This window comes from Rosa chinensis, chromosome 5, assembly GCF_002994745.2.
Source record: "Rosa chinensis cultivar Old Blush chromosome 5, RchiOBHm-V2, whole genome shotgun sequence".
In the NCBI taxonomy this organism is placed as follows: domain Eukaryota; kingdom Viridiplantae; phylum Streptophyta; class Magnoliopsida; order Rosales; family Rosaceae; genus Rosa; species Rosa chinensis.
The window spans coordinates 8,098,180-8,124,585 of NC_037092.1; the positions used below are offsets into that span (position 1 = coordinate 8,098,180).

Genomic DNA, 26,406 nt, shown 5'->3' on the forward strand with positions numbered 1-26,406 from the left:
TGATCATTTCTAATTGTCAATTGGATTGCATTTCTGAAAACTATGAGGATGTATCTACAAACATTTGCAAGCAAGCAAGCATATATAGCATATGCAGGGATATAAAACAGATGTAGGGACTAGAAGCAATATAATCAATCAGTTTGTTGAATAACAACCACAGGCCACCTTCTTCAACTACTTAATTACACATCTGCATTACATCATTGTGATATCTTTTGGATAACAAGCATCGCAGAGTTACTACTGAAAAGAAAACTCCTCTCGATCAAGCACAGCAGAATTACTGGACTATTCCAGACCTAGCTTTCAAAAGCAAAAAGCAAATACTAGCAGCAGCTAATCAAGCACAGCATGTCTCCTATGGCTCTCCAAAATTACTGCTGAAAAGAAAACTCCTCTCGATCAAGCACAGCAGCAGCTAATCATCCTGACCACAACATGTACATGGGAAAAAGGAAGGTAATAATTCTTTGAGAAAAAATTTCAGACTCTATGTATGGTATAGAGAGGTATTAATATTACCTGTGATGAATAACTATCATTGTCTATGTCATCTCCACTAAAATTTTCATTTGTGTCAACATCAGCGGATCTAAAAGAGCCAAATAAATATATTTAGTGACACACTAACCATTAGTCTCTAATTGCACAGGTACTGACATCTCAGTAGTTTCATTTTCCATAGGGATTACAGACATCTCATTTGCTGCCATTTCTTGAACAACAACAATAATATAGAAGTTAAAGCTATCTCCACTAACCAAAGACAATCAAATTCAAACAAAATAGATTTTCCCTTTTCAGAAGCAAACCAAATACAACAAACACACAAACAGACTAAATACACACAATTAAGAACCCTTAGAACACATACAGTCAATAGTTTAACAAAATCAAATTAATGTTATTGCAAGGCTATGATGACATAAAGGGTAATAAAAGTAAATTACTATCTTGATCTTTTGGTGCTTTCAATTGTCAGACAAGAATATAACCTATTGCTATGATGTTATTGACTGTAATATAACCCATTTCAATTTAGTCAAATTAATGACCATTCTTCACACGTGCTTCAGAAATCAATAATTTAGAGATGAACAAACAATGAACAATCAAAAGCTTCAGAAAACAAGGCCTCTTATATACGAAATTGGAAACAAAGAAATTGAAAACTCTTATTATGAGAGAAGAAGAATCATACCTTATTTGTCTACCAAATAAGAAACAGGAAACCATGGACAATTGTTTCTTCGACCTATCTCTTTGTAAGCGGGAACTTGGGTTTTCTCGAACTCTTGTTTCGCACTCTTTTCGTCTGCAAGCTCCAAATAGGAAGAGAAGAAATTGAGAACATGGAAGGGGGCTGAATGGGTCGAATTCGGGGAGGTATTAGAAAAGGGTGAAAAGGCTGGACTTAATCTCAGCCATCGAGCCTCATTAAAACAGATCCAAGGGTTAGGAGCCTATCCCTCAAGTTGGCAAAAAATAGGGATCCCTCATTGGAAGGGGGCTATATATATATATATATATATATATATATATATATATATATATATATATATATATATATACAGGGCTCTTCTAGTGAGGGTTCCTTTTTTTTTGTCTTTTATAGGGATAGGTATTATACCAACTTTTAGATCATATTTTCACATCTTAACCGTTCAGTTTTTAGGTCCTAATGTATAGATCACTTCTGCAAATTTTCAGCCAATTTGATGATTATTAAGGCATCCAAAACTGCAATTTACCATTATAAACACGAATGGTTCCGGTTCGACAGATTCGGTCTGTTCGTGTAAATTGCAGTTTTGGATGCCTTAACGATCACCAATTTGGCTGAAAATTTGCAGAAGTGATCTATACATTAGGACCTAAAAACTGAACGGTTAAGATTTAAAAATATGATCTAAAAGTTGGTCTAATGCCTATTCCTATAAAAGACCAAAAAAAGGAATACCTTAGTGGAAGCCCTATATATATATATATATATATATATATATATATATATATATATATTCCTCAAAACGTTAAATCAGTGACTTACAGAAGAGTACATGTACTTTCGTGTGTATATATATATATATATATATATATATATATTCCTCAAAACGTTAAATCAGTGACTTACAGAAGAGTTCATGTACTTTCGTAATTTGGGACCATCAACTTTAATGACTGCACATGGGAAAGTGTGGTGAAGTTTCGATCATTCGGAATAATATGAATTATGATCAGCTGGTCGTCCCAGCTTTAATTAGCTTGACCATACAATTCAAACATGAAGGAAGATTACCATCCCAGTACAGACGTTGAATTTCACACCATATTAGCGATCCCAACAACCAGCTAAAAAAGATGATTACCAATAATTCTAAGCTGAAGGAACTAAAATAAGATGCAAAAGAAGAATATGGCATTTAGCGTTTTTCCGAAAAGCATCATGACTATGGTCATGATGGTTCTCTGCTTCATCTGCATAAACTCAGTCAGATCAGTTGAAGCACAATCCCCGCGCCTTCCTGTTCAAGAAGGTAATTTACTCTCACAGTCTCACTCTCTTGTTCCAATTCCTGTTTCTTTTCTCGTTTTCCTTTTCATTACCTGTAACTTCGTGGTAGTTTACATACACAACCAGCACCTATGATGCACTGACACGGGTACGGGGTACGGGGTGCGATACGATACGATACGTGGATACTTTTTTTTTCAAAAAAACAGGATACGATACGTTTTGAACACATTTATAAAATAATATGTAAAATATATATATATATATATATATATATATATATATATACAGGGGCGGAGCCACATGGGGACCCAGTGGGTCCCGTGCCCCACTGACTTTTATATTTTTTTTCAATTTATGTACATGAAAACTTGGTTAAATATTCTAGAGTATGCTAATATTAGCACTAGCCAACTGGGTGTAGTGGTAAGGTGTGTCTTGGTTTTGTAATTGGTCATAGGTTCGAGTCATGGATGGTGGAAATGTTATTTTTTTTAATTTTTTTTTTCCTTTTGAGAACAATAATACAATTTTTCCTTATAGTTTTAAAAGTTAAAAATAAATTATGTTTCCTTAATGAAAAACTAGTTTTCCTCCACACATGCAGAGCATGTGCAAGTGTTTTTTTATAATTTTTTTTTCAAAAAGATAAAAAGATAATGGATTAAAATAGTTATTGTAGAGAGAAGTTAGTGGGAGACAAACGTGGGTTGTGGCATTTTTTTTGTTTATTTTTTTTAATAAAAATATAATTTGCAATTGTCATAATTGCCCTTATGATTTCATTAATTCTCAAATTTTTTTAATATTTCAAGGTCATTTCTGTCAAATTTTTTAATTTTGGCTAACAAAGCCTCTTCTCTTAATAATAGTATAGATTATCTAATATCTAAAGCTATAAAGTTTATTAATAAAATATGTAATTTAGAGAAAAATATTAATATTACCTTAATTTTATTTTACTTTATTATTTTTTATTTAAATTTTGGTATATATTTAAATTCTAATTTTGTGCCCCACTTAATAAGAAATTCTGGCTCCGCCACTGTATATATATATATATATATATATATATATATATATAGTGTTAGTAAATATATTTGATGAATATTGCATATAAAATGATGGAATTGCAATGAAACAAGCAATTGAAAGACATAATATTCAAACAATCAAACAAAACATAAGTCAAAGGATTAAATTACTTAACAAATAGTTCAAGCAACATAAATTAAAACTAAGTTCAAGCACAAACAAGCTTCCAAAACTTCTACAACTTCAATCAACTTCATCCTCATCATCAAAGATTACACCCTCCAATTCCGGTTCATCAAGAGAGAGGTTGGCAACCTCAAGAATGCCTCCATTAACGGTATCCATTGAGTCTTCCTAAACAGGTAAGAATAACAATAAAAACGATAAATAGATGGTTGCTGCCAAGACTTAATTAAACATTCATGTAACTGATTCCAAAACGTAATTCATACTCCAAAACATTCATGTAACAGACTTAATTAAACGATAATTCATACTCCAAAACGTAATTGATTCCAAACCTACTGGCCTACTCATTATAATTGATATAAGATGATCCAAAAATCTGAACATACCTTTAATAATAGCCCACAGAAGTGACAGAACAAGTTGAAGGTTCAACCCTTCAGAGAACTGCCGGAGCTATTAATAGTCTTCAGAGATGCGAAGATAGTCTTCAGAGAACTGCTGGTCCAATCTTCAAGCTTCAACCCTTCAACCCACACTCCTACAGAGCTTCAACCTTCAAGGCTTTCAATTCAGAACATACCCATCAAGCAACAAACAGAGATGCGAAGATAGTCTTCAGAGAACTCGACCTTCAAGGCTTCAACCTTCAAGTCTTCAACCCACAGATGTAAAAGCTTCAAGCTTTCGAACTGAACATACCCAGTACCCACTAGCTTCAAGCTTTCGATCTGAAGATACCCAGTTACCCACTAGCTGCGAAGTGCGAACTCGGGAAGAAGCAACGAAGAGAGAAGTGAATTTGATGCGAAGAGAGAAAGGGACGCCGCGAAGAAGCGAAGAGAGAAGTGAATCTGATGCAAAGAGAGAACTGGATCTACCGATCTGATCGAAGCTGCACTCGGCTTCGTGTGTATCAGGTTGAAAGTGATAGGAAATTATCCAAAATACCCCCAAAACGTATCCAAATTTTGTCAAACCGTATCCAAGACGTATCAAAAAAGTCAACTGATGCTACATAGTCAATGATACGTTTTGAAGGTCCTAGATACTTAACCAATGCGTATCATACCTGTATCCGTATCTTATACGGATACGATACACCATAGTCAGATTTTTGAAGTATCCATGCTTCATAGACCAGCACTGGGTTTTAGGCTTGTAAATAACCCGTTACTCTGTCAACAAATTCCATTTTCTGCTTTCGTTTTTGGTCAAGTTACAATTTTGGCTCTCGGCTTTATAGTTTGGAAATCCATGTATTTAACAGTTATTGCAATGTTGATCTTTTTGTCATTTTGATGGTAAAATAACTTGCAATAAATGGCAACAATCAAGAATCTGGCCAAAAGTCCAATCCTGGGGCTTGAGTGAAACCTTCATCCAAATTCAAGCCCCAACAATCCTTTTTTTTTTTTTTTGAGGGAAGGAGGTCAGCCCTATTGAAGTAAAAAGTTTACGAGTTACAGAATTTAGCTGCAACTGCAGCCCCAACAATCTTAAAAGTCCCTATTGCTAGGTAACCGGGTTAACTCTTGTGCAAGGCCGGTCTTGAGCTTTTTGATGCCCAGGGCGAAATTTTGTATGTGTGCCCAACTAGCCTAAATAGACATGTAATAATTCTTTCAAATGTCATACTCTAAATATTTTTTTAAGGGGCTATTACATAGAGAAACATTATACAACGGGAACATAAAGTGATAAAACCAAAACCCCGTATAAAAAAGTTTACAAATCATCTAAAATGATGTATTCTTGCATTTCTTAAAGCAAAATCATCAATTATCTTTTCATAGTCAACATTTGCCAACATATTTCTTTCAATGGTTAAAATAGTTAATCCATTTAGCCTATCTTGAGTCATGTAGTCCGCAGATAAGATTTTAATTTCAAAAAACTTGATTTTAATAATTTTAATTAAAAAAAAAACTTCTTTCAGCTGATGTTACCGTCACCGGTATAGTCAATAAAATCCTGTAGGCAACCATAACACTTGGAAACATATCCATTTTCTATGCAAACTCCATAATTTAAATGGATGTCCAAGGCCTATCTGTTTCATATGCCTCATTCGGCAACATCTCCTGCAAAACCCTCACCACTTTTCAAAGCAGTTTCAAGATTCAAACAACAGCTTTTCAATTCTGATTGAGACTGACTTGCAAATCTAACTTCACCTAATATTGAAAATTTAAAACCGATGAATGAGCAAGTTGTTAGAAATCACTTTGAATAATAATTGATAAACACTAGAGCATAGAATAATACTTGAAAATCTGATATTGAGTAAACGTTGCAACCAATTTAAAGAAAAATTTTGTTGGGTTTCAAGATTTGGGACTTGAGAGAGAGAGACTCTTGCCGAAACTATTCTTTTCACTAGCTACTACGATGAAGTGAAGAAGAAAGAGGAGGAAGAGGAGAATCTGGAGAGATGAAGAAGAATGGTTGCGGGCTTGCGGCTAAGTGGAAAGAGATGGGTAGGTTTTGTATTTTATTAGAGAAAAAGATTTTATTAAGTGATTAAAAATACATTTTATTAAAAAGAAAAAAAGAACAAAGAAAGAGAAAGGGATTAAAAAGATATTATAGGAGTGTATAGGGTAGGTTTTGTATTTTATTAGAGAAAAAGAGTTTATATAGTATAAAGTATAATTAAAAGAGAAGTTTTAAATACACACCCCTAATTACTTAATACACACTCCTTACTCAATACACCTACCATTTAATTTCTCATTCTAATATTTTACTAAATACACAACCCAAATTACCTAAAATATCCTTAAACTAAAAAAACATGAAATACACTATTATTTAACTACATTAAGGCTACTATTTAAGTTGATTAGTATATATAATTGACCATATTAATTACTTGTGTTAGTTATTGGGAAATCCATAAAGATTTATTATTGTTCCCTTCAAATAGATGCTTAGAAATAGGTTTTGTATTATTTGAGTTCTCATTCACCAAACACAGAAACACCCTATTGGTCAAGTATAAAATTTTGAGTCGAACATTCAACTAAAATTGTATCAGTAGTTTATCCACAATAGCAAAACTACGAAGTTGTCATTAGATGGTCAAACAAATTAACAATTACAAAGTTTTATACATGTGATGCAGGGCCGGTCCTGAGCTTTTTGATGCCCAGGGCGAAATTTTTTGTGTGTGCCCAACTAGTCTAAATAGGCATGTAATAATTATTTCAAATGTCATACTCTAAATCTTTTTTTAAGGGGCTATTACATAGAGAAACATTATACAACGGGAACATAAAGTGATAAAACCAGAACCCCGTATAAAAAAGTTTACAAATCATCTAAAATGATGTCTTCTTGCATTTCTTGAAGCAAAATCATCAATTATCTTTTTCATAGTCAACATTTGCCAACATATTTCTTTCAATGGTTAAAATAGTTAATCCATTCAGCCTATCTTGAGTCATGTAGTCCGCATATAAGATTTTAATAATTTTAATTTCAAAAAACTTGATTTTAATAATTTTAATTTGAAAAAAAATTCTTTCAACTGATGCTACCGTCATCGGTATAGTCAATAAAATCATGTAGACAACCATAACACTTGGAAACATATCCATTTTCTTTGCAAACTCCATAATTTAAATGGATGTCCAAGGCCTATCTGTTTCATATGCCTCATTTGGCATCATCTCCTGCAAAATTTGTAACTCCATAAGCAAATATTTCGCATCAATATCAAAACCCTCACCACTTCTCAAAGTAGTTTCAAGATTCAAACAACAGCTTTTCAATTTTGATCGAGACTAACTTGCAAATCTAACTTCACCTAATATTGAAAATTTAAAACCGATGAATGAGCAAGTTGTTAGAAATCACTTTGAATAATAATTGATAAACACTGGAGCATAGAATAATACTTGAAAATCTGAAATTGAGTAAACGTTGCAACCAATTTAAAGAAAAAATTTGTTGGGTTTCAAGATTTGGGACTTGAGAGAGAGAGAGAGAGACTTTTGCCGAAACTATTCTTTTCACTAGCTTCTACGATGAAGTGAAGAAGAAAGAGGAAGAAGAGGAGAATCTGGAGAGATGGAGAAGAATGGTTGCGGGCTTGCGGCTAAGTGGAAAGAGATGGGAGTATATAAAGTATACTTAAATTATTAAAAAGAAAAAAAGAACAAAGAAAGAGAAGCGATTAAAAAGATATTATAGGAGTGTATAGGATATGTTTTGTATTTTATTAGAGAAAAAGATTTTATATAGCATAAAGTATAATTAAAAAGAAAAAAAGAACAAAGAAAGATGGGGTAGTACGGTGCTGGCAGAGAGACATAGAGAAATGGGAGTGAGGGAGTCCATAGGGCATAGGCTAGGGTTTTGACTGTTTTGTATTTTATAATAAAAAATTTATTAGAGAAAACTATAGTATAGAGAAATGGGAGAGAAATCTGGTGCCCCATCATTCTTGGGCCCTGGGCTGTCGCCAACATTGCCCATGGGCAAGGCCGGCCCTGATGTGATGTTTTATATTAGATAATAAATTGACTAATAAAAACTTTTAGGAAAAAAAATGAACTAAAAAGTGGAAGTAAAGCGATATATGTTTTTAAAACAATGGCATTAAGTGATTTTGAAATTCTAAATTATATGGTTTCTCACCCCCATTTAATAACAATTTATTTAAGGAAAATTTAAATTAGATGGTTTCTAACTTTGTTCTTGTTTTAAATGAGGATGTCATTTATAGAAGTTCATTGTGTTTATAATTATAGAATAATATAAGGAAGATATGATTATTCTTATTTTTCTTCTAATACATAGATGTCTATTTTGGTCATTTAATCTACCTATGAAATCTGATTTGAAATATAAAGTAATAGGGATGTGTATTAAGTAGTTTAGGGTGTGTATTTAAAATTTCTCTAATTAAAAAGAAAAAGATAACAAAGAAAGAGAAAAAGATGGGGGTAGTGCGGTGGTGGCAGAGAGACATAGAGAAATGGGAGTGAGGGAGTCCATAGGGCATAGGATAGGATTTTGACCGTTTTGTATTTTATAATAAAAATTTTATTAGAGAAAACTATAGTATAGAGAAATGGGAGAGAAATCCGGTGCCCCCATCAATCTTGGGCCCTGGGCTGTCGCCAACACTGCCCATGGGCAAGGCCGGCCCTGCTCTTGTGCGGCCACCATCAAAGAACATGGTGAGCCTCCATGAGTCCACCAGTACGCTGACAAGCAAAAGGGAAGAATACCGTTCCAATGGGACCATCGACGGAAGCTTGCGGGTTCTTCAAGTTTTGGGGTCAGTAGAGTGAGTCTATCTACTCCCATAATTTGCCTGCAGTCAGCTGTTACATTGGAAGTTGGGCTTTTCCATCGCGGGCTTTGGTGGTGGTTCAACAGGCCCTTGATTGGGCTATAATCTAAATTACTTATTTGTCCAAAAAAAGAAAAGAAAAAGAACTAGAATAAAATTATGACTAGTCATTCTACACACATGCACAGCATGTGCAAGTATTTTTTATTTTATTTTTTCAGAAATAAAAAGAAAACTGTCATTATATAGAGAAGATAGTGGGAGTAAAAAGTGGATTGTGGGTTTTTTTGTTTTTGTTTTTTTTTTTATAATAAAAGTATATTTTGTAAATGTCATAATTGTCCTTCTGATTTAATTAATTCTCAAAGTTTTTTAATCTTCTAAGGTCATTTCTGTCAAAATTTTTAATTTTGGCTAACAAACCCTCTTTTCTTAATGATAGTATAGATACCGGAATTTGTAACTCTTGCTTAAAATCACCAAACACGAAAAAAGATTCAAAAATTTGATTTGTGGGCGCAGTGGAAGCACCGAGAGAAATTGGTTCACAATTGGGAAAAAAAGACTGGAACTTCGACGTAGACCCATGCCACAACGACACCAGCTGGGCTACCCCAACATCTGATCGTTACTCGCTATACACCAACATTGTCTCTTGCAACTGTTCCTACGTCCCTGATGGTGTATGCCACGTCACCAGTATGTATGTCACTATGTCATTCACTTTTTTTTTTGAAATAATTCACTTTCTATTTCTTATGCCGCCTAGTGTTTGAAATTGTCCCTGATGGTGTATGCCACGTCACCAGTTTTGTATGTCACTATGAATTAAGTGTGTACAGATTATGAACACACTGCAAGAAATTAACTAGATGCTATTGTAATACATACTACATAGGATCCCCTTTTGCCTACAAAACCTGAATTTCATGATGAGCTCTGACAATTTTCCGAATGCAGTGTTCTGACAGGGCAAGATCTTGCTGGTGTACTTCCACCATCTATTGCAAAGTTACCCTGCCTTACACAAGTGTAAGGGAAACATTTTTTGCTGCATATCTAGGAAGATATATATCATTTCTACATTTCATCACTAATAAGTAATATTGTAATTAATAACTTTACTGTTGTTTACAGTTCTTTCACAAGGAACTACCTCAGTGGTAACATACCACTTGAATGGGCTTCTACAAAGTTGCAAAACCTGTATAGGACTTCTGAACTTCATTCAATCTCAGCCATATATAGTAGCTAACTAATGATAATATTAATAACAAATTAAAAAGATGAGCACATTGCAGGTCCCTTACTGTGAACAACTTATCAGGAACAATCCCTGCATACTTGGGGAACATTACTACCCTAAAACTACTGTAATTAACCTCTCACTCAATCTAGCTCTTATTACCACTTTGTTATATTTGTTAAGTGAATTTATAGTGTCAGTCAGTTTACCTACTGTTATGAAGAGGGATGTATATATTGTCAGGTTCCTAGACAGTAACCAATTTTATGGAACTGTTCCTCCTGAGCTTGGGAAGCTGGTTAACTTGGAGCGTCTGTAAGCTTCTTTTTATCTTTTCACCCTCAATTTTTTTTTCCTCTTTAATATCAATATTTTTGAATGAGCCAGTATCTTTGGATTAGTTATTAAGTTGGAATTGGTACTAATTTCAGCCTACTCGGTCAAAACAATCTCTCAGGAGAGTTGCCATTGGATCTCTCTAATCTAAATAAATTAAAAGTACTGTAAGTTTTAGTACCCTTAAAATTGAAGTACTGAATGTTTTGTATATTTGGTCTATAAGAACATTCAGCTCTGTGTTATTGAGTCTCTCCTTTATGCAGTAAGATTGGCAGTAACAACTTCAATGGAACAATACCTGATTTCTTTGAAAGTTGGAGTCAGCTTCAGAGTTTGTAAGTGCATATTCCTATTATGTACAAGTCATAAATCGCTAAGATATAGAACTTTTCTGGTGCAATATCTATCCATTTTGAATTCTATTCTTCACAGAGAGATCCAAGCTAGCGGTCTCCAAGGGCCCATTCCGCCTAGCATTTATTCCTTGAATAAATTAAGAATATTGTGAGTTATGGCTTCACTCCCAGTTTTCATTTACAACCGAAAAATGTCAGTACTTCTTTGATATAACAATGATTCATGGTGCAATTTAATGCAGAAGGATCAGTGACTTGAGTGGATACAGTTCACCATTTCCAGACTTGAGAAATATGACACTTATGCACGTTTTGTAAGTCTTAAAATGGTGTATACCTTCTTGTAATTTAAGAGTCCTTCCTTAAGTACAGTGTTCATAAAGAATTTTATTGCAGAATGCTAAGGAGCTGCAATCTAGTTGGACCTATCCCTGATTACATATCGAAATTGACAGCATTACGTATATTGTAATACTGCTATTCTTTATCTTTTAACTTTTATTTTTATTTTTTTGAATTTGACTAACCATATTTCATGTTTTTCCATTAAGCTTCTTGTTATTAATTTGGGATCTCATAACGTATAGTTATCTTTTCCAGAGATCTCAGCTTCAACAGATTGGAAGGAAGTATTCCTGACTTTGGAATAGGCATATTGGACAACTTGTAAGAATTGTACATTAATTCATGAAGGGCACTTGCATACATCATGATGAATTGTAATCAGCAATTACAAATATTACATTAATGAAATATAGTTTAACCTAGTGTGATTTTGTAATTGCTTCCTGAGTAGGTGTCTGACACATAACGCCCTCACTGGGTCTATTCCAGAGTTATCTGCACCTCTTCCAGATTGGGTCAAGAGAAATCGCAATAACAGTAACTAGTGTGTTTCCTCCTCATCAGATTTCATTAAGTACTATTTTTCCATTGAAGCCTGCAGAAATATATTTTCAAGTTAACATCGTTTACACTGACTTGCATTTTTATCATAATTCATTGCAGCTACATGGATATTTCTTACAATAAATTTCCTGAGAGCTCTGAGTTACCTTGTACAGAAAACCTGTAAGAAAGTGTTTCTTTGTAGTTGGCATTGGGAGCACATGTCTTCCTTCACCTCTACTCTTTCTTCTCTCTTCTTTTTATTTTATTTTAAATCTAACTGATTGAGCATCTGTCAGGAACTTGTTCAAAAGCTTTTCTGCACAAGACATCTCGTAAGCTATCGACTTATTAGTCTTAAACGATGTAGCCTTTTTTCTCTCTCTCTCTTTCATTTCATGGACTTCAAATATACATATCCTGATTTTGCAACTCCAATCCAGATTATCTGGAGGGTGCCTGAAGAGATATCCATGTCGAGAAGGTAACAATATATGAGTTTGATTTGATATATATAAGACTGTGAACTTACTAGTTTAGTTATCCAACTGTGTTCGCCTTTTAGTTATTTACCTCGGTAAAGGTTTTGTAATAGAACTTAGAGAAAATTAGAAAAAAACCCAAAAAATGAAGCTCCTTTTAAGGGAAACCCAATCATATGTTTTCTTTTAATCTACACCCATTCACATAATTAAACCTACCGTATAGGTTTGAAGTCTATAATTAAGTTATTTTCTCTTTTTTTTTGTTTGACTATTTTACCCCTCTCGTCGAAGAAGGAAAAAATTCCTCAAATATAGGTGTTTTTTTTTTTAATTTAAATATGGCATCAGTTATAAACACAAATTAGAATTTAATACCATCAATTTATTTTTCCTGATTTAAAAACGATTACTTGCCTTACTTATTGCATATCTCTTCCTTTTTTATTTGACCTATATATTTGCCATTTTTTAGTAGATATGTTTGTGTAGATAATCCTATTATTAAATATGTCAACGTGATTAATTGCCTTAATTATTGTATGTAACTGATGCCATATTTTAGGAGATATGTTTGTGTAGATATTCCTTATTTAAAAAGATTAATTGTCTTAATTATTGTATATCTCTTCCTTTCCGATTTGATCTTTATATTAGCTATTTTTAAGTAGATGTGGTTGTGTAGATATTCCTATTAGATTTCGTAGATTTCTCAATCTGATTAAACAACCTTTTGTGGAGGTATTCCTATCATGTAGTGATTAAACATCCTCTCATCAAGGTATGTCATTTTGCTTTTCTTGTTTTCCCTTTTTTTGAATGAAATTTGATTCCCCATTCCAATAAGCGTAGGTATAGAATCAATATTCCATGTTCATTAATTTTCCATAATAGGGTCCATGTTATTGTAGATGATGGAGGGTGCAATCATTGCAAGGACCAGCTTTGATTCAAAAACAGTAGCATTTCCAATTTATAGTCACACTACATATAAGGATATATGTGAGGAAATATGTTCTAGATTTAAGGGATTTGGTGGTGGAGATGCTGAATTGTCGTATGCATTTGAAGGTTACTCAGCATGCTTGCTGCAAACAGACATGGATGTCCAAATGATGTATCTATCACTTTCAAGTGCAAACATATCATCTGTGGATATAAATGTTAACTTGTCTATGGTATCTCCCGGGGAAAATTGTGGTAACATTGCTCACAAGTCTCCATATTTAAGCCTTGAACCAGACACCCCTGATGATGTGAACCACCATTTTGGGAAGTTTGCCACACCTACTGGAAAGAAGTATTTGTCTAGTGACTGGAAGAACTATATTATGTGTGTTGGGCAAAAATTTGAGGGTGGTGTCAATGACTTTAGAGAAAAGCTAGCCAAGTATGCAATTGAAAAGGGTTTTCGTTATAAATGCGTGAAAAATGAACCATCACGTGTCACTGCTGTTTGTCATAAGAGGAACAGTGAAGGATGCTTGTGGAATGTTCATGCGACTCTCAATCGTACAAATGATTTTTTTTACATTCGACAATTGAACAATGAGCACACGTGCAATGGTCACATCCGTGATAGTAGAAGCCCTTTAATGGGATCAAAAATTGTGTCATCAGTTTTGGCGAATCAGGTTCGAAGTAGTCCCCTCATAAGACCAGTCGACATTGTTAGGGATTTCAAGAGGAATTATGGGCTGGAGATTTCATACTACAATGCGTGGAAGGGTAAAGAGATGGCGAAAAAGTGTGTCCATGGTGATGAGGCACTGTCATATAAACATATGGAGTGGTATGTTAATGAGTTGGTTAAGACAAATCCCGGATCTTACGCTAACCTGGAATGTGATGCAGACCACCGTTTTGTACGGATGTTCATCTCATTTCAAGGGTGCATCGAGGGGTTCAAACACTGCATACCTATTCTTGCTCTTGATGGTACGTTTATTAAAAACAAGTACAAAGGTCATCTACTCTCTGCCACAGGGAAAAATGGAAATAATGGTATGAAACACTTGGCCCTCTTTTTCCCTACTCTTTTTTCCCTTTTTTTTTTGAATAATTGTTGTACCTAACGTATATGTTTACCTCTGGTGAGTAGGAATATATCCCTTGGCATATTCCATTGTCGCATCTGAGGATGAAAACAACTGGACCTGGTTCATGCAAAATTTATACCATATATTAAAGGACCAAGGCCGGACGGTTACGTTCATTTCAGATCGCTGCAAGGGGTTGCTGGAGGCTGTTTCCAAAGTGTTTCCAGACTCTCCTCATGGTTATTGTTTGCACCACTTGCAACAAAATGTTCGATCAAAGTATCCCAATTCAGTGGGTGGATCTTGGTACCGTGATCGAATGGTATCATTGTTAAATAACTGCGCATATGCTTCCACAAAGGAACAATTTGCTGAGGAATTGAAAAAGTTCAAAAAAGAAGGTGGAAAAATAGCAAGGCAGTTTTTGAAATCACTCCCTGATGAAAATTGGTCAAATGCCTACTTCCCAGGTAAAAGGTACGGTGAGATGTGTTCAAATATAGCAGAGTCATTTAATAGCTGGGTCAGAGAAGAGCGTGAGCTCCCTATTTATGAGTTAGTCGATGGCATCCGCTTGAAGGTGATGCAGATGAATTCACAAAGGCGTTTAGAGGCTGATACATGGAACACCTACCTATGCCCAAAGAAGGAAAAAATTGTTGACACTTTTATCGAAGTGGGAAGACATTGGGACGCGTTTCGATCAAGCAATTATGTGTTTGAAGTGCGGGAAAATTATTCTTACATGGTTGATTTGAGAAGTTACATATGTTCTTGTCATCAATGGCAAATCTTAAGCTTCCCTTGCCCACACGCTCTTGCAGCAATTTTAAAAAATGATGATAATCCTTATGACTACATTGAGGACTACTTTTCAGTTTCAGACTACAAAGAAAGTTACAGTCATCCTATAGTACCTATACCGGACGTTGAGAGGGTTGACGATTCAGCTATTGACCTTGTCTTGAAACCTCCATTGACAAAGAAACCTCCCGGCAGACCAAAAAAAAAAAGGATCCCGTCAAAGGGTGAGAACCCAAGGACAATAAAATGCGGCAGATGTGGAAGCAGTGGACGTCACAATAGGAAAACTTGCACTGCCAAGATATGATACATGTATTTAGTTTTTTCCTTTTCCTTTTTATGCAACGTTCTCTTATACTAATGTATGACAACTTCAAATTGGAATACACAGTTTGGTGACTTTTCATTTTTTTTTGTCTTTTGTCTCGTATGAAATTTCAACCATTACTTATAAGTTCACATTTTGTGTCTATCAATCAGGGAACAACTTAGGCACAACAAAAAGTGTGTAAAATTGCATAATTTTGTCTACTAATCAGGTTATGCATATTTTGACTAACTTTGGTAGCATAAACCCTAAATAATATTGAATACATTTGTCTATCATTCAGGTGTTTAACATTTAATGGGTTTTAATGTACGCAACTAATTTAGGCACCTATTATCCAGGAAGTTCACAATTTGTACGTAAATTGTCCAACGACTGCCTTATGCACCTATAGCTCCGGTTTGAGGAAATGCATTCTGCTACCTACACTATATGAAACTACTTCACGACCCTCCCCCCTTATGCCTGGGGAAAATCACAAACTACCACACTTTCCCATAATATTGCCTCCAACGTAAAGACAACCCTATACACCCCATTAACAATGTTTAATTGTGCATAAAAAATATATATTATTCAGAAAAAAAATGATTTCCACCCGATCCATCTTGTTTTATAATCATACAAATTCTCAAACATTGCAACAAATACATGAGAAAAAGATCACTTTCCAAATGGCATTCTTGTCCCTCCCGAACTCCTTTGATAAAGATGAACCTAACTGTCATTGTTGTTATTTAAGAACCTTCCCAAAACATGTGCTCTCTGCTGAGTCATGGCACCTTTTTTAAAGGTAGACTCTAATTCAAGACCTTCCGATAATCGCTTGATAATGTACGTCACAGCAATCCCGCTGTCCACACTGTACATTTGAAAACAAATGAATAAGCTCATACACACACATATTAGCAGTGCTGATAGTAAGGAACAAGATAATTACCTGGAAGGATCTTGTTTAGGACATTCCTTACTTGAAATAATAGGGAATTGATCAACATTATTCTTTCCCAACCAGGTAAGCAAGTCCCTGTCTTTGTTTGATACAGTGAAAGTAAATAGACACACTTGCCCCTCTCTTTTCACATGTTTCCATATCATCTTGCTCTTAATAATTGATTTACCCTTATCTTTCAAAAATGCTAAGCGTCTTGAGATTTCACCATGCTGCACATTATGTTGTCATATAGGTAGAGCATTAATTCTGGTATACGTCATATATATCAACAAAATGACAAAATGACAATGACCTACCAATCTGGATGCATCTTCAAAGCAGGGGTCCATTAATGTAGTTTGATTTGTTCTTTGAGTATTGTAGTGTTCCCAGCATTGCAGTGAATTGCTGTTGTTTCTTATGTAAAATTGGGAGAAAAACGAAGTCCATATTGCAGACATTATTGAACAAAGGTTCACAGTAAGCTTCAACTCCTGCTGTTGTGTCTCCTCCTTTTATATCATCCTAAGACACAAGAATTCATTTCAGAGAAAATACAAACAACCTACCTAACGAATAGATAAGGTCACAAATTCCCAAGATACCCTATCAGCATCTCAAATAAAGATGCCCAACTTGGTATGCACCAAAGAATTCACAATATACCACATACCCAATCAAACGTGGACATAAACAAAGATTCAGGGTCTCCCTGCTCTGGAGGCTTGTAACTTAAGATTTCAAGATATGCATTCATAGCCTGCATGGCAAAAAACAAAAAGAAAATCATAAATATGGTAGCATGCTTCTATAACACAGGCAAAAAAATCAATCGTAGCGGTAGTCGATAACTATGCACACAACAACCTGCACACCGACAGCTTCCTCATTCAAGATGGCTAGTGCATCCTTAACAAATACTCCTGACTTCACTCCATGCCACAGGGGCGACCTACATGCATACATACCAACTTTCACCGGTTACAGCACAACATAATGCAAACATATACAGCAACCTTCTCATGAAGAGGTACAAACCCAATGTAATACGGAGACACCAATTTGAATAAGAACTCATAAAAAGGATACCCCATTTTTATCCATAATTGTACCACTTACTTGTTCTCTCTTTTAGCCAAATAAACCTTAAGCCTCTCTGCATCAGGAATCGTCATGCACTTACCAACCCGTAGTCTCCTCACACCTATATTTTGATCCACTGTTGGTGTCTTCTTTTTCTTGGAAGGCGATTGTACGACAAAATCATCATCGTCCTTCTTAATAATTTCAGCTTTTGCTTTTCCTTTCTTGGTCCTCTCAGTGATGAAGTCGGCTAAAATAAGGGGTTTTTTGCATTTAGACCTCGACCTCAGGTTCATTGAAATCTGATTCTCATTCTCAACCACTTTGTTACTCGGACGGAGCATATTAATCTCTGTCTGCAGTCTCTCATTTTCACTATGAAGGCGCTTATTATGAGCTTGTTCAATTTCAAGCAAATCAGCCAACTCTTGAACCCTTGCCTCCATATCTTTAGTACGCACCTCTATGCTTGAAGGCCCTGGCTGACCATCGTCTATGTAAAATTGAGTTGGTAACAACTGAAACATCTTACCAGGTTCAAAATCATCCACACACTTCTCTTCAGAGCCCCCTTCTTTAGTACAGGTAATAGCAAGCACACTCTTCTCATTGCTAGGTGTTTTAAGTTCACCAAGGGATTGTTGTTGATCACTTTCCTAAAACACATTCCCACCAAATGGGTTAAAATATATATACATATAGGTAACATATCCGAGACAAAAAGAACCCTACAGCAACATAAATAATGCACATGTACCTTGATTTCATGTATATCCTCAACCTTCATCCTTGCATACAACTCTAGTAAATTCCATTTCAAGAATTTTGGCTTCAGTTCATCGCGTCCTTTAATTGGTTCAATGAACCGGGTACGTTCACAAAACCAAAACTACAAGGAAATCAATAAAGACAATAAACCAAAACAGCATTGGAATCCACTAAACCATATTTGCAACAATATACTTGATCAAGATCAGACACAAAATTAAAGGAAATAAACCTCACCAACAGGGCAATGAGACAACCACAAGCGCTTTCAGGCCGACCATTCATAAGGGAGTTGTCCAAGTAATTCTTCACTGCGGGTGCCCAGGCATAGAGAGACATTGAATCTAGGTCCTCTATGTACGGTACTATAAACCAGCTAAGGTCATTGCCACTATTGCAGAAAAATAGTGTTACACAAAAATAGAGACAAACCAACCTAACAAAATCACATTCATTCTCAAGCCCCCTCAGTTTAGATACATCTTTGATTTGTTGCTCCAGGATCACCTTGGACAACCTTTTCACTCCAGGGAATCGTCTTTTAATGAAATCAGAATCCCCTTTTCTCTTCTTCTGGTTAAGGTTGATCTCACGGCCTTCAATATTCAAACCAAACAGTTCTGCAATGTCACATACAGATATTGTACCAGTAATTTCCCCAAACTGAAACGAGTTTTTTTCCTTGTCAAAGCATTTTAAAAGAGATACGATGTCACTATCAGACTTCCTACAAGCAAAGTCTATTATTTGCCGCTCATAAAAAGCTCTAAACAAATCCCTGAACGGTGTGGACTCTATCAGATTAAGCTTCACTTCAGTAATTTCAGCCCTTAACTCGTCGGTCATAACACGTCCAAACTTGAGAAGGTCGCACCTAAATTCCAGGTGGGTGTACTCCTTAGCCATCAAAATTAACTTGTAGTACCTATTGAGAAACAATAAGATGAAACAAAAACCTGCAATCAAGAACTTGTATAATCTATCATACCTACTCAATATCAAAAACCTAGAACCATCACAAAACAAATACCTCTTCGACAGGAGCACACCCACCTTTTGAATAGATAGCAATCACAGTACTCTTCAACCGTACCAATCGGATATGCTGTCGAACACAGGCAACCCACCAACCTCTGATTGTCCATTCCATTTATATCACAAGTTTGTAGAGATATTAACACCAGCTTTGAATGTGCAGATTACACTTTTGAATGTGAAGTTACGTAACCTCCAACCCAGAGGAGAATTATAAATTGCTGAAATCAAGGGTTGAGTAATTTTGGGCGACGTCTATGGGTAGCCGTTTAATGATCGACTTCCATCAGCAACATTACTGGATTTTATTATCAATCTTATTTAATAGGTGAATGGGAATTTGAAAGTGGCAAATTCAGTAATTCTTAACAACATTGGGTTTTATTATTTAGTCTATTTAATAGGTTTTTTTTATTTTGCATAAACCTAATTAATTTTTTGGGTGTATATTAAAACACTATTGTAGATGGGTTTAATCTAAAAGAGGTGTGTCAATTTGGGTGTAGAATCAAATTCCCCAAGAACTTAAAGTTTGGATATGACATCAGACAAAATGGTTGTAAGACTATTTCAGTTTCATTTATCTACTGTAATATTTGCTTTATCTTATTATAATTTCTATGATGTTGTCTTTCCTCTATTACTATAGATCGGCTTTCTTTGCATATAAACAGTGGTGGAAGAAACACCACAGTTGGAGGAATCAACTTTGAAGGTGACCAAGACCCAGGAGGTCCATCAGCATTCGTTCCTGCTGGAGCTAACTGGGGATTTAGCAACACTGGACATTTCTGGGATACTGAATTTGGTGAAAAATACATAGCAGATAATACATCTGTACTCCGAATGAGCAACTCTGAGTTGTACACAAATGCACGCCTCTCTTCTCTTTCTCTTACGTATTATGCACGCTGCTTGGCAAATGGAAGTTATACTGTGAGACTTCACTTTTCAGAGATAATAATTAGAGGAAATAGATCTTTCCACAGTCTTGGAATACGGATATTTGATGTTTATATTCAGGTAGTCGATCATTCTGTTTATGCTCTCTGTGTTCCACAAAAGTTTCCTAATTGATAACAATATGTGCAGGAGAAACTGATGTTGAAGGATTTTAACATTGAAGTGGAAGCACAAGGGGTTGATAAAGCAGTCATAAAGGAATTTAAAGCAGTTGAGGTGAAGGATAAAACCTTAGAGATCAGATTTCATTGGTCTGGCAAAGGGACAACAGCGTCCCCGAGAAGAGGAGTATATGGTCCTCTTATATCAGCTATCACTATAGAGTTTGGTATCTTCAGAATTGATCTCTCTCTCTCTCTCTCACAGACACACACACACACCCAAATGTGTCTAATATTTTTAGAAAATGCTGCCAGTTCCAAACAGAAAAGGAACCGGACATTCTAACTCCAATAGATTGGTTAGTAGGTCAGGAACAGTATAGTGGAACAAACAAGTACTCACACAAAAAGTTTGTTTAATTCAAAGAACGCTATTACTCCAATAGATTGTTTAACATCAGGTTACCTTAATTGGATATTTGAAATATCCTAAAAAATACTGTTGGAAATAGTAATGTTTGGCTCTATATAGTAGAAGTGTACTATATTTTTGTTGTTGATGACTTTGTTTTTCTTTCTTTGTAGAGTCCACTCATTCTGGTCTCCGAAAAGAGTCCACTCCTCGTGATAGCAAAAAGAAGGTATTTACAGTGGCTGGAGCTTCAGTTTTGTGTCTTGTTTTCTTGATTTCAGGCATTCTTTGGGAAAAAGGTGCTACTACTCTACTGTACAAAGTTTAAATAGTAAAATCTCATTATTTGAAGTGCCATGAATGTAATTAGGAAGAAAACTTTAGGAAGAATATTAACATAAATATGCAAGGCATTACATATATCTAAACCTTGTTCTGTGGACAGCTTTGAGAAGACTGGATTTGCAAACTGGCTTTTTCACCTTCAAGCAAATTAGAGCTGCCACTAACAGCTTTGATCCTGTAAACAAAATTGGGGAGGGTGGTTTTGGCTCTGTCTATAAGGTACTGTATGACTACATCCTTTGCAACAACAAAAAAAACAATAAATATGTTGTAGGAGAATAGAATTGTGTTTATTATTGATAATAGGAGCCCTTTATATAGGGAGTTTACAGAGTACACAAAAGGTAACAGAATCGGAATACAATTAGTATACCTAGGGTACTTTCCTATTACAACTCTAAACCCTAGTTTGTAGAGGCACACATTATGTCAATATCCTTCAACACTCCCCCTTGTGCCGCTCAAACTTGGTGATGACGCTTTGATTGTTGCCTCGTTAAAAACCTTGCCAGGTAACAAAAACCCTGTGGGACAAAAATAACCCTGGTCGAAGGACAAAAAGAGCACAACACGTCCTTCACTCTTCGAGATCGAACATGTAGACATCATGCCTCCCCCTGATGTCAATATCTCCCCCTGATTGCTACAATCATGGGAGTTCGGATAACTTTCTCAATCCGATGCTCTTCACATGTTTCTCGAAGGTGGATTTTGGTAACGACTTAGTAAATAAGTCCGCTACATTATCCTCTGATCGGATTTGGTTCACTTCAATATTTAGAAGTGCCTGTTGTTGCTGATTGTAAAAGAACTTTGGCGATATATGCTTGGTGTTGTCACCCTTGATGAAACCTAATTTCATTTGCTCAATGCAAGCTGCATTATCTTCATAAATGCATGTAGGTTTATCTGTGATAGACTTAAAACCACAAGTTCCTCGAATGTGTCTAACTACAGACCTTAGCCATATGCATTCTCGCACGGCTTCATGTAGAGCAATAATCTCTGCATGATTTGAGGAAGTGGCAACAAGGGTCTGCTTTGTAGACCTCCAAGATATCGCAGTGCTTCCCATGGTAAAGACATAACCCGTTTGGGAGCGACCTTTATGAGGGTCAGAGAGGTACACTGCATCAGCAAAACCCATCAAAACATTGTTATCATTTTGATGGAGGGGAGGAGGAGCACGGAAGGTGGCATTTTGCCTTGTGGAGTCCGATCCAACACTTCCGTTGTTTCTCTTCTCTCTGTAGGGATAAAACAAGCCCATATCAATCGTACCTCTCAGGTATCGAAAGATTGTCTTTATGCCAATCCAATGGCGGCATGTTGGCGCAGAACTATGTCGAGCTAACAAGTTCACTGCGAATGAGATATCCGGTCTTGTGCATTGAGCTAAGTACAATAATGCGCCTATTGCACTTAGATAGGGCACTTCAGCCTCTAATAGGTCTTCGTCCTCATCCCTTGGACGAAACGGATCTTTTTCGGGCTCAAGACTACGACTGATCATGGGAGTACTCACAGGCTTTGCTTTATCTTCATTAAAGCGCCTTAATAACTTTTGAGTATATGCTGACTGATGGATCATAATCCCATCACTACGGTGCTCGAGTTCTAATCCGAGGCAAAACCGTGTTTTCCCAAGATCTTTCATCTCAAATTCGGATTTCAAATACTTAGCAGTTTCCTTTAACTCATCTAGAGTTCCAATTAGGTTCATGTCATCGACATAAACTGCTACAATTGCAAATCCGGAACTTGTCCTTTTTATAAACACGCACGGGCATATTTCATCATTGACATATCCCTTCCCAATCAAGTAGTCACTTAGACGGTTATACCACATCCGTCCGGATTGTTTCAATCCATATAGTGAGCGTCTCAATCTTATTGAAAACGCGCTCCGTGGTTTAGAGCCACTTGACTTGGGTAATTGAAGTCCATCTGGAACCTTCATATATATCTCTGAATCTAGATCCCCATAGAGATATGCTGTAACCACATCCATAAGCTGCATGTCAAGTTTTTCGGAAACTACCAAACTGACAAGGTAGCGGAACGTTATAACGTCCATTACGGGATAGTATGTCTCCTCGTAGTCGATTCCAGGGCGTTGTGAGAAACCTTGCGCCACAAGGCGGGCTTTGTACCTAACAACCTTATTTTTCTCATTACGCTTTCTAACAAAGACCCATTTATGGCCAACAGGCTTTATACTTGGGGGTGTCAGCGTTATAGGCCCAAATACCTGTCTCTTTGTTAGTGAATCCAATTCAACCTGGATCGCATTTTTCCATTTAGGCCAGTCTGCTCTACGTTGACATTCTTCAACGGAGCGAGGTTCGATATCATCATGTTCTATAATTCCTTGAGCAATAGAATATGCAAACACATCATCAAGGATAATAGAGTCTCGACTCAATGTCTCATGTACACTAGTGTAATTCATGGAGATCTCTCTATTCTCTAGAATTGGTTCTGACATTGGAGCGTCCCCCAATGATGTCTCTTGGACATAACCATAATCCGGAATATCTTCATGAGACGGGTTATTTATGTCGATGATTAATAGATCTTTTTGTGCCAAACTCGCTTTCTTTCTCAGGCGAGAATCCATCGAACCTTTGGGCCTCCCACGTTTCCTTGCTGGGAGCCCATCCTGAGCCACATTGCCATCACCATTAGTGATGGTGGCGCCATGCTCAATACCTCTAGAGGTGGCGCCATGTCCACTATTTTTAGGGACATCAATCCTTGCAGGCACGTTTGCAGCAGGTATATGTGATCTTGTCACTTTAGCGATATCAGAAAACGCGTCAGGCATAGAGGCTGCTACTTTCTGAAGATCGATAATTCTCCGCACTTCAATTTCGGACTGTGCGGTTCGGGGATCAAGATGAGACAAAGTGGGGACAGACCACAACAATTCCTGTCGTTCCTGTTGAACATTATTGTTCTTATCTCCTCCTAACTATTATCCATATATATTGTCCTGCACTTTATCCTGATTGAAAAATGTAGGGTATATTATTGGATGGTACTATAATTGCGGTCAAGCAACTATCTTCAAAATCAAAGCAAGGAAATCGTGAATTTGTGAACGAAATAGGCATGATTTCTGGTTTGCAACATCCAAATCTTGTTAGATTGTATGGATGTTGTATTGAAGCAAATGAATTACTGTTGGTGTATGAATATATGGAAAACAATAGTCTTGCAGGCGCTTTATTTGGTAAGTTTTTAACTCTATAAATAGATCTTGCTAAGTTGCTATGATTTAAGTGTCCTGTTGATTGGTAATCTATGTAAACTGCAGGCCCAGAGGAAAGTCCACTCAAATTGGACTGGCCTACAAGGCAGAAAATATTCCTGGGCATAGCAAAAGGTCTGGCTTTTCTGCATGAGGAGTCAGCGTTGAAGGTTGTACATAGAGACATCAAAACTACAAATGTATTACTGGACAAAGATCTTAATGCTAAGATCTCAGACTTTGGTCTGGCAAAGCTCGATGAAGAAGAGAACACCCACATTAGCACAAGAGTTGCTGGAACTATGTAAGCTACTATTACATACATTCTCTTTACTTTTCTTCGGAGTCTATTTTGTTTCTACACGCTTTTTCTCTCACCCAACTTTTTGCTTCGAAATTTTGAATGTGACAATGAAGTAGTGAATTAATTAAATGAAATTAATTGGCTATGTTCATGATGTAATCCTTCATGCTACATTGAATTCGTCTTAGAAAACAATGTTTTGTTCTGCAGAGGATACATGGCGCCAGAATACGCACTATGGGGTTATTTAACCTTCAAAGCAGATGTCTTTAGTTTTGGTGTTGTTGCATTGGAAATAGTTGCTGGAAAGAACAACATGAAATTTCGACCAAATGAGGATTTTGTAGGCCTTGTGGATTGGGTAAGAACTCAAATTTCTTCTGTTCACGTGCCTAGAATCAGAGTTTATATTTTTTTTATTTTTTATTTTTATCACTATTATGTTGATGACTTCTGCACTCAACTTGGCCTCTATAAAAATATCTTTCCATTTTCAATTTACTTGTTTCAGGCTCTTGTTTTACAACAAAAAGAGAGTTTAGTGGAGCTTGTGGATCCAAAGTAGGGTCAGATTTCAGTAACGAAGAGGCGGTTAGAATGGTTAAAGTAGCTCTGCTATGCATCAATCCGGTAGCTGCACTCAGGCCTACCCTGTCTGCAGTCGTGAGTATGCTTGAAGGGCGAACCGCTGTCGATGAATTGATTATGGATCCAAAAATATATAGTGAAGAAATGAGGTTAACAGCCTTGAGAAATCCATTTGAGCAGATTGCACAAGAGAGAGCAGGTGGAAGTCAAAGCTTGATACATTCGTCCGATGCATCATGGAATGATTCTTCTGCTCCTACTATATCTTCAGATCTCTATATAACCAATCCTTAGTTATTAGGAAAAGTAGGCAAACCCCCATGGAACAAATATTGTACACTTCCCCCACCAAGAGTAGACAAAATCAAAAGTCATCCAAGTGTCTCCACCCATTATCATGGATTTTGAATATAATCTTCGATCAGTTTTAACATCATTCCGCAGTAGACAAATGTCTAAATACTAAAGCGACTTTATATATTGATTTATTAATGTAACACTTCTAAAAATAAAAGAAAGGGAATGCATGCATATATGCTTTTCATATTTGAGTGATAATTGATGCAGTCACACACAAGATCAGAACAATTCTAAACACATATGTACTACAGGAGAGCCTGAAAGATCGTTTCCTGATCTACATTCATCAGCCAAGTGGACAAGACCCAAAATGTCTTGCACTGCAGCAGCATAACGAAATTTAGCAAGTGATGCTCTGACTAATCAATTTTTTTTTTTTTTTTCATTTTTTGATTTTGCACAAACTTGTCAGCGCATTCAAGTAAGGATCTATCTACAGGGCTCTGCTTGAGGAGCTCATTGATTTTGTCCTCAGTAGCGGATACCTTATCAGTGATTACTCATTGATATATTTTTCTTTCTTTCTTTGGTCTGGTAAAAGAAAATGTTTACTTGATCACGCAAGAACTCTGCACAAAGCCACAAAGGAAGCTTCACCTTAATTTTACCGGCTAGCCATCTCTACCTTTACCATGTTGGATGGTGGTCTATTATTGGTCTAGTACTACGTCAAGCTTTTATTCATTTTCCTCTCCATGCCAGATGCTATCGTGGTCCCAAATTCGAATCGTTCTCCT

At 36.1% G+C, this 26,406-nt stretch overlaps 1 protein-coding gene and 1 pseudogene across 1 annotated transcript; one reads left to right on the forward strand and one right to left on the reverse strand.

The window, feature by feature from the left end:
- Positions 1 to 2,198: 2,198 nt before the first annotated feature.
- On the forward strand, positions 2,199 to 25,856 carry LOC112203049 (annotated as a pseudogene).
- LOC121049023 lies at positions 16,223 to 17,381 on the reverse strand. Its single transcript, XM_040505434.1, has 5 exons — positions 17,325 to 17,381; positions 17,131 to 17,217; positions 16,775 to 16,982; positions 16,464 to 16,687; positions 16,223 to 16,385 (listed from the first exon to the last, which is right to left on the reverse strand). Exons 3-5 carry the CDS (start codon positions 16,916 to 16,918, stop codon positions 16,241 to 16,243), a joined length of 513 nt encoding a protein of 170 aa, XP_040361368.1. The 5' UTR covers positions 16,919 to 16,982; positions 17,131 to 17,217; positions 17,325 to 17,381; the 3' UTR covers positions 16,223 to 16,240.
- Positions 25,857 to 26,406: the final 550 nt, after the last annotated feature.

Coding starts and splice junctions, on each gene's coding strand:
- LOC121049023 (XM_040505434.1), bottom strand. CDS start 16,918: ATGTCTGCAATATGGACTTCGTTTTTCTCCCAATTTTACATAAGAAAC. Junction 16,688..16,774: donor TTGAAGATGCATCCAGATTG/GTAGGTCATTGT, acceptor CATAATGTGCAG/CATGGTGAAATCTCAAGACG. Junction 16,386..16,463: donor CCTAAACAAGATCCTTCCAG/GTAATTATCTTG, acceptor TCAAATGTACAG/TGTGGACAGCGGGATTGCTG.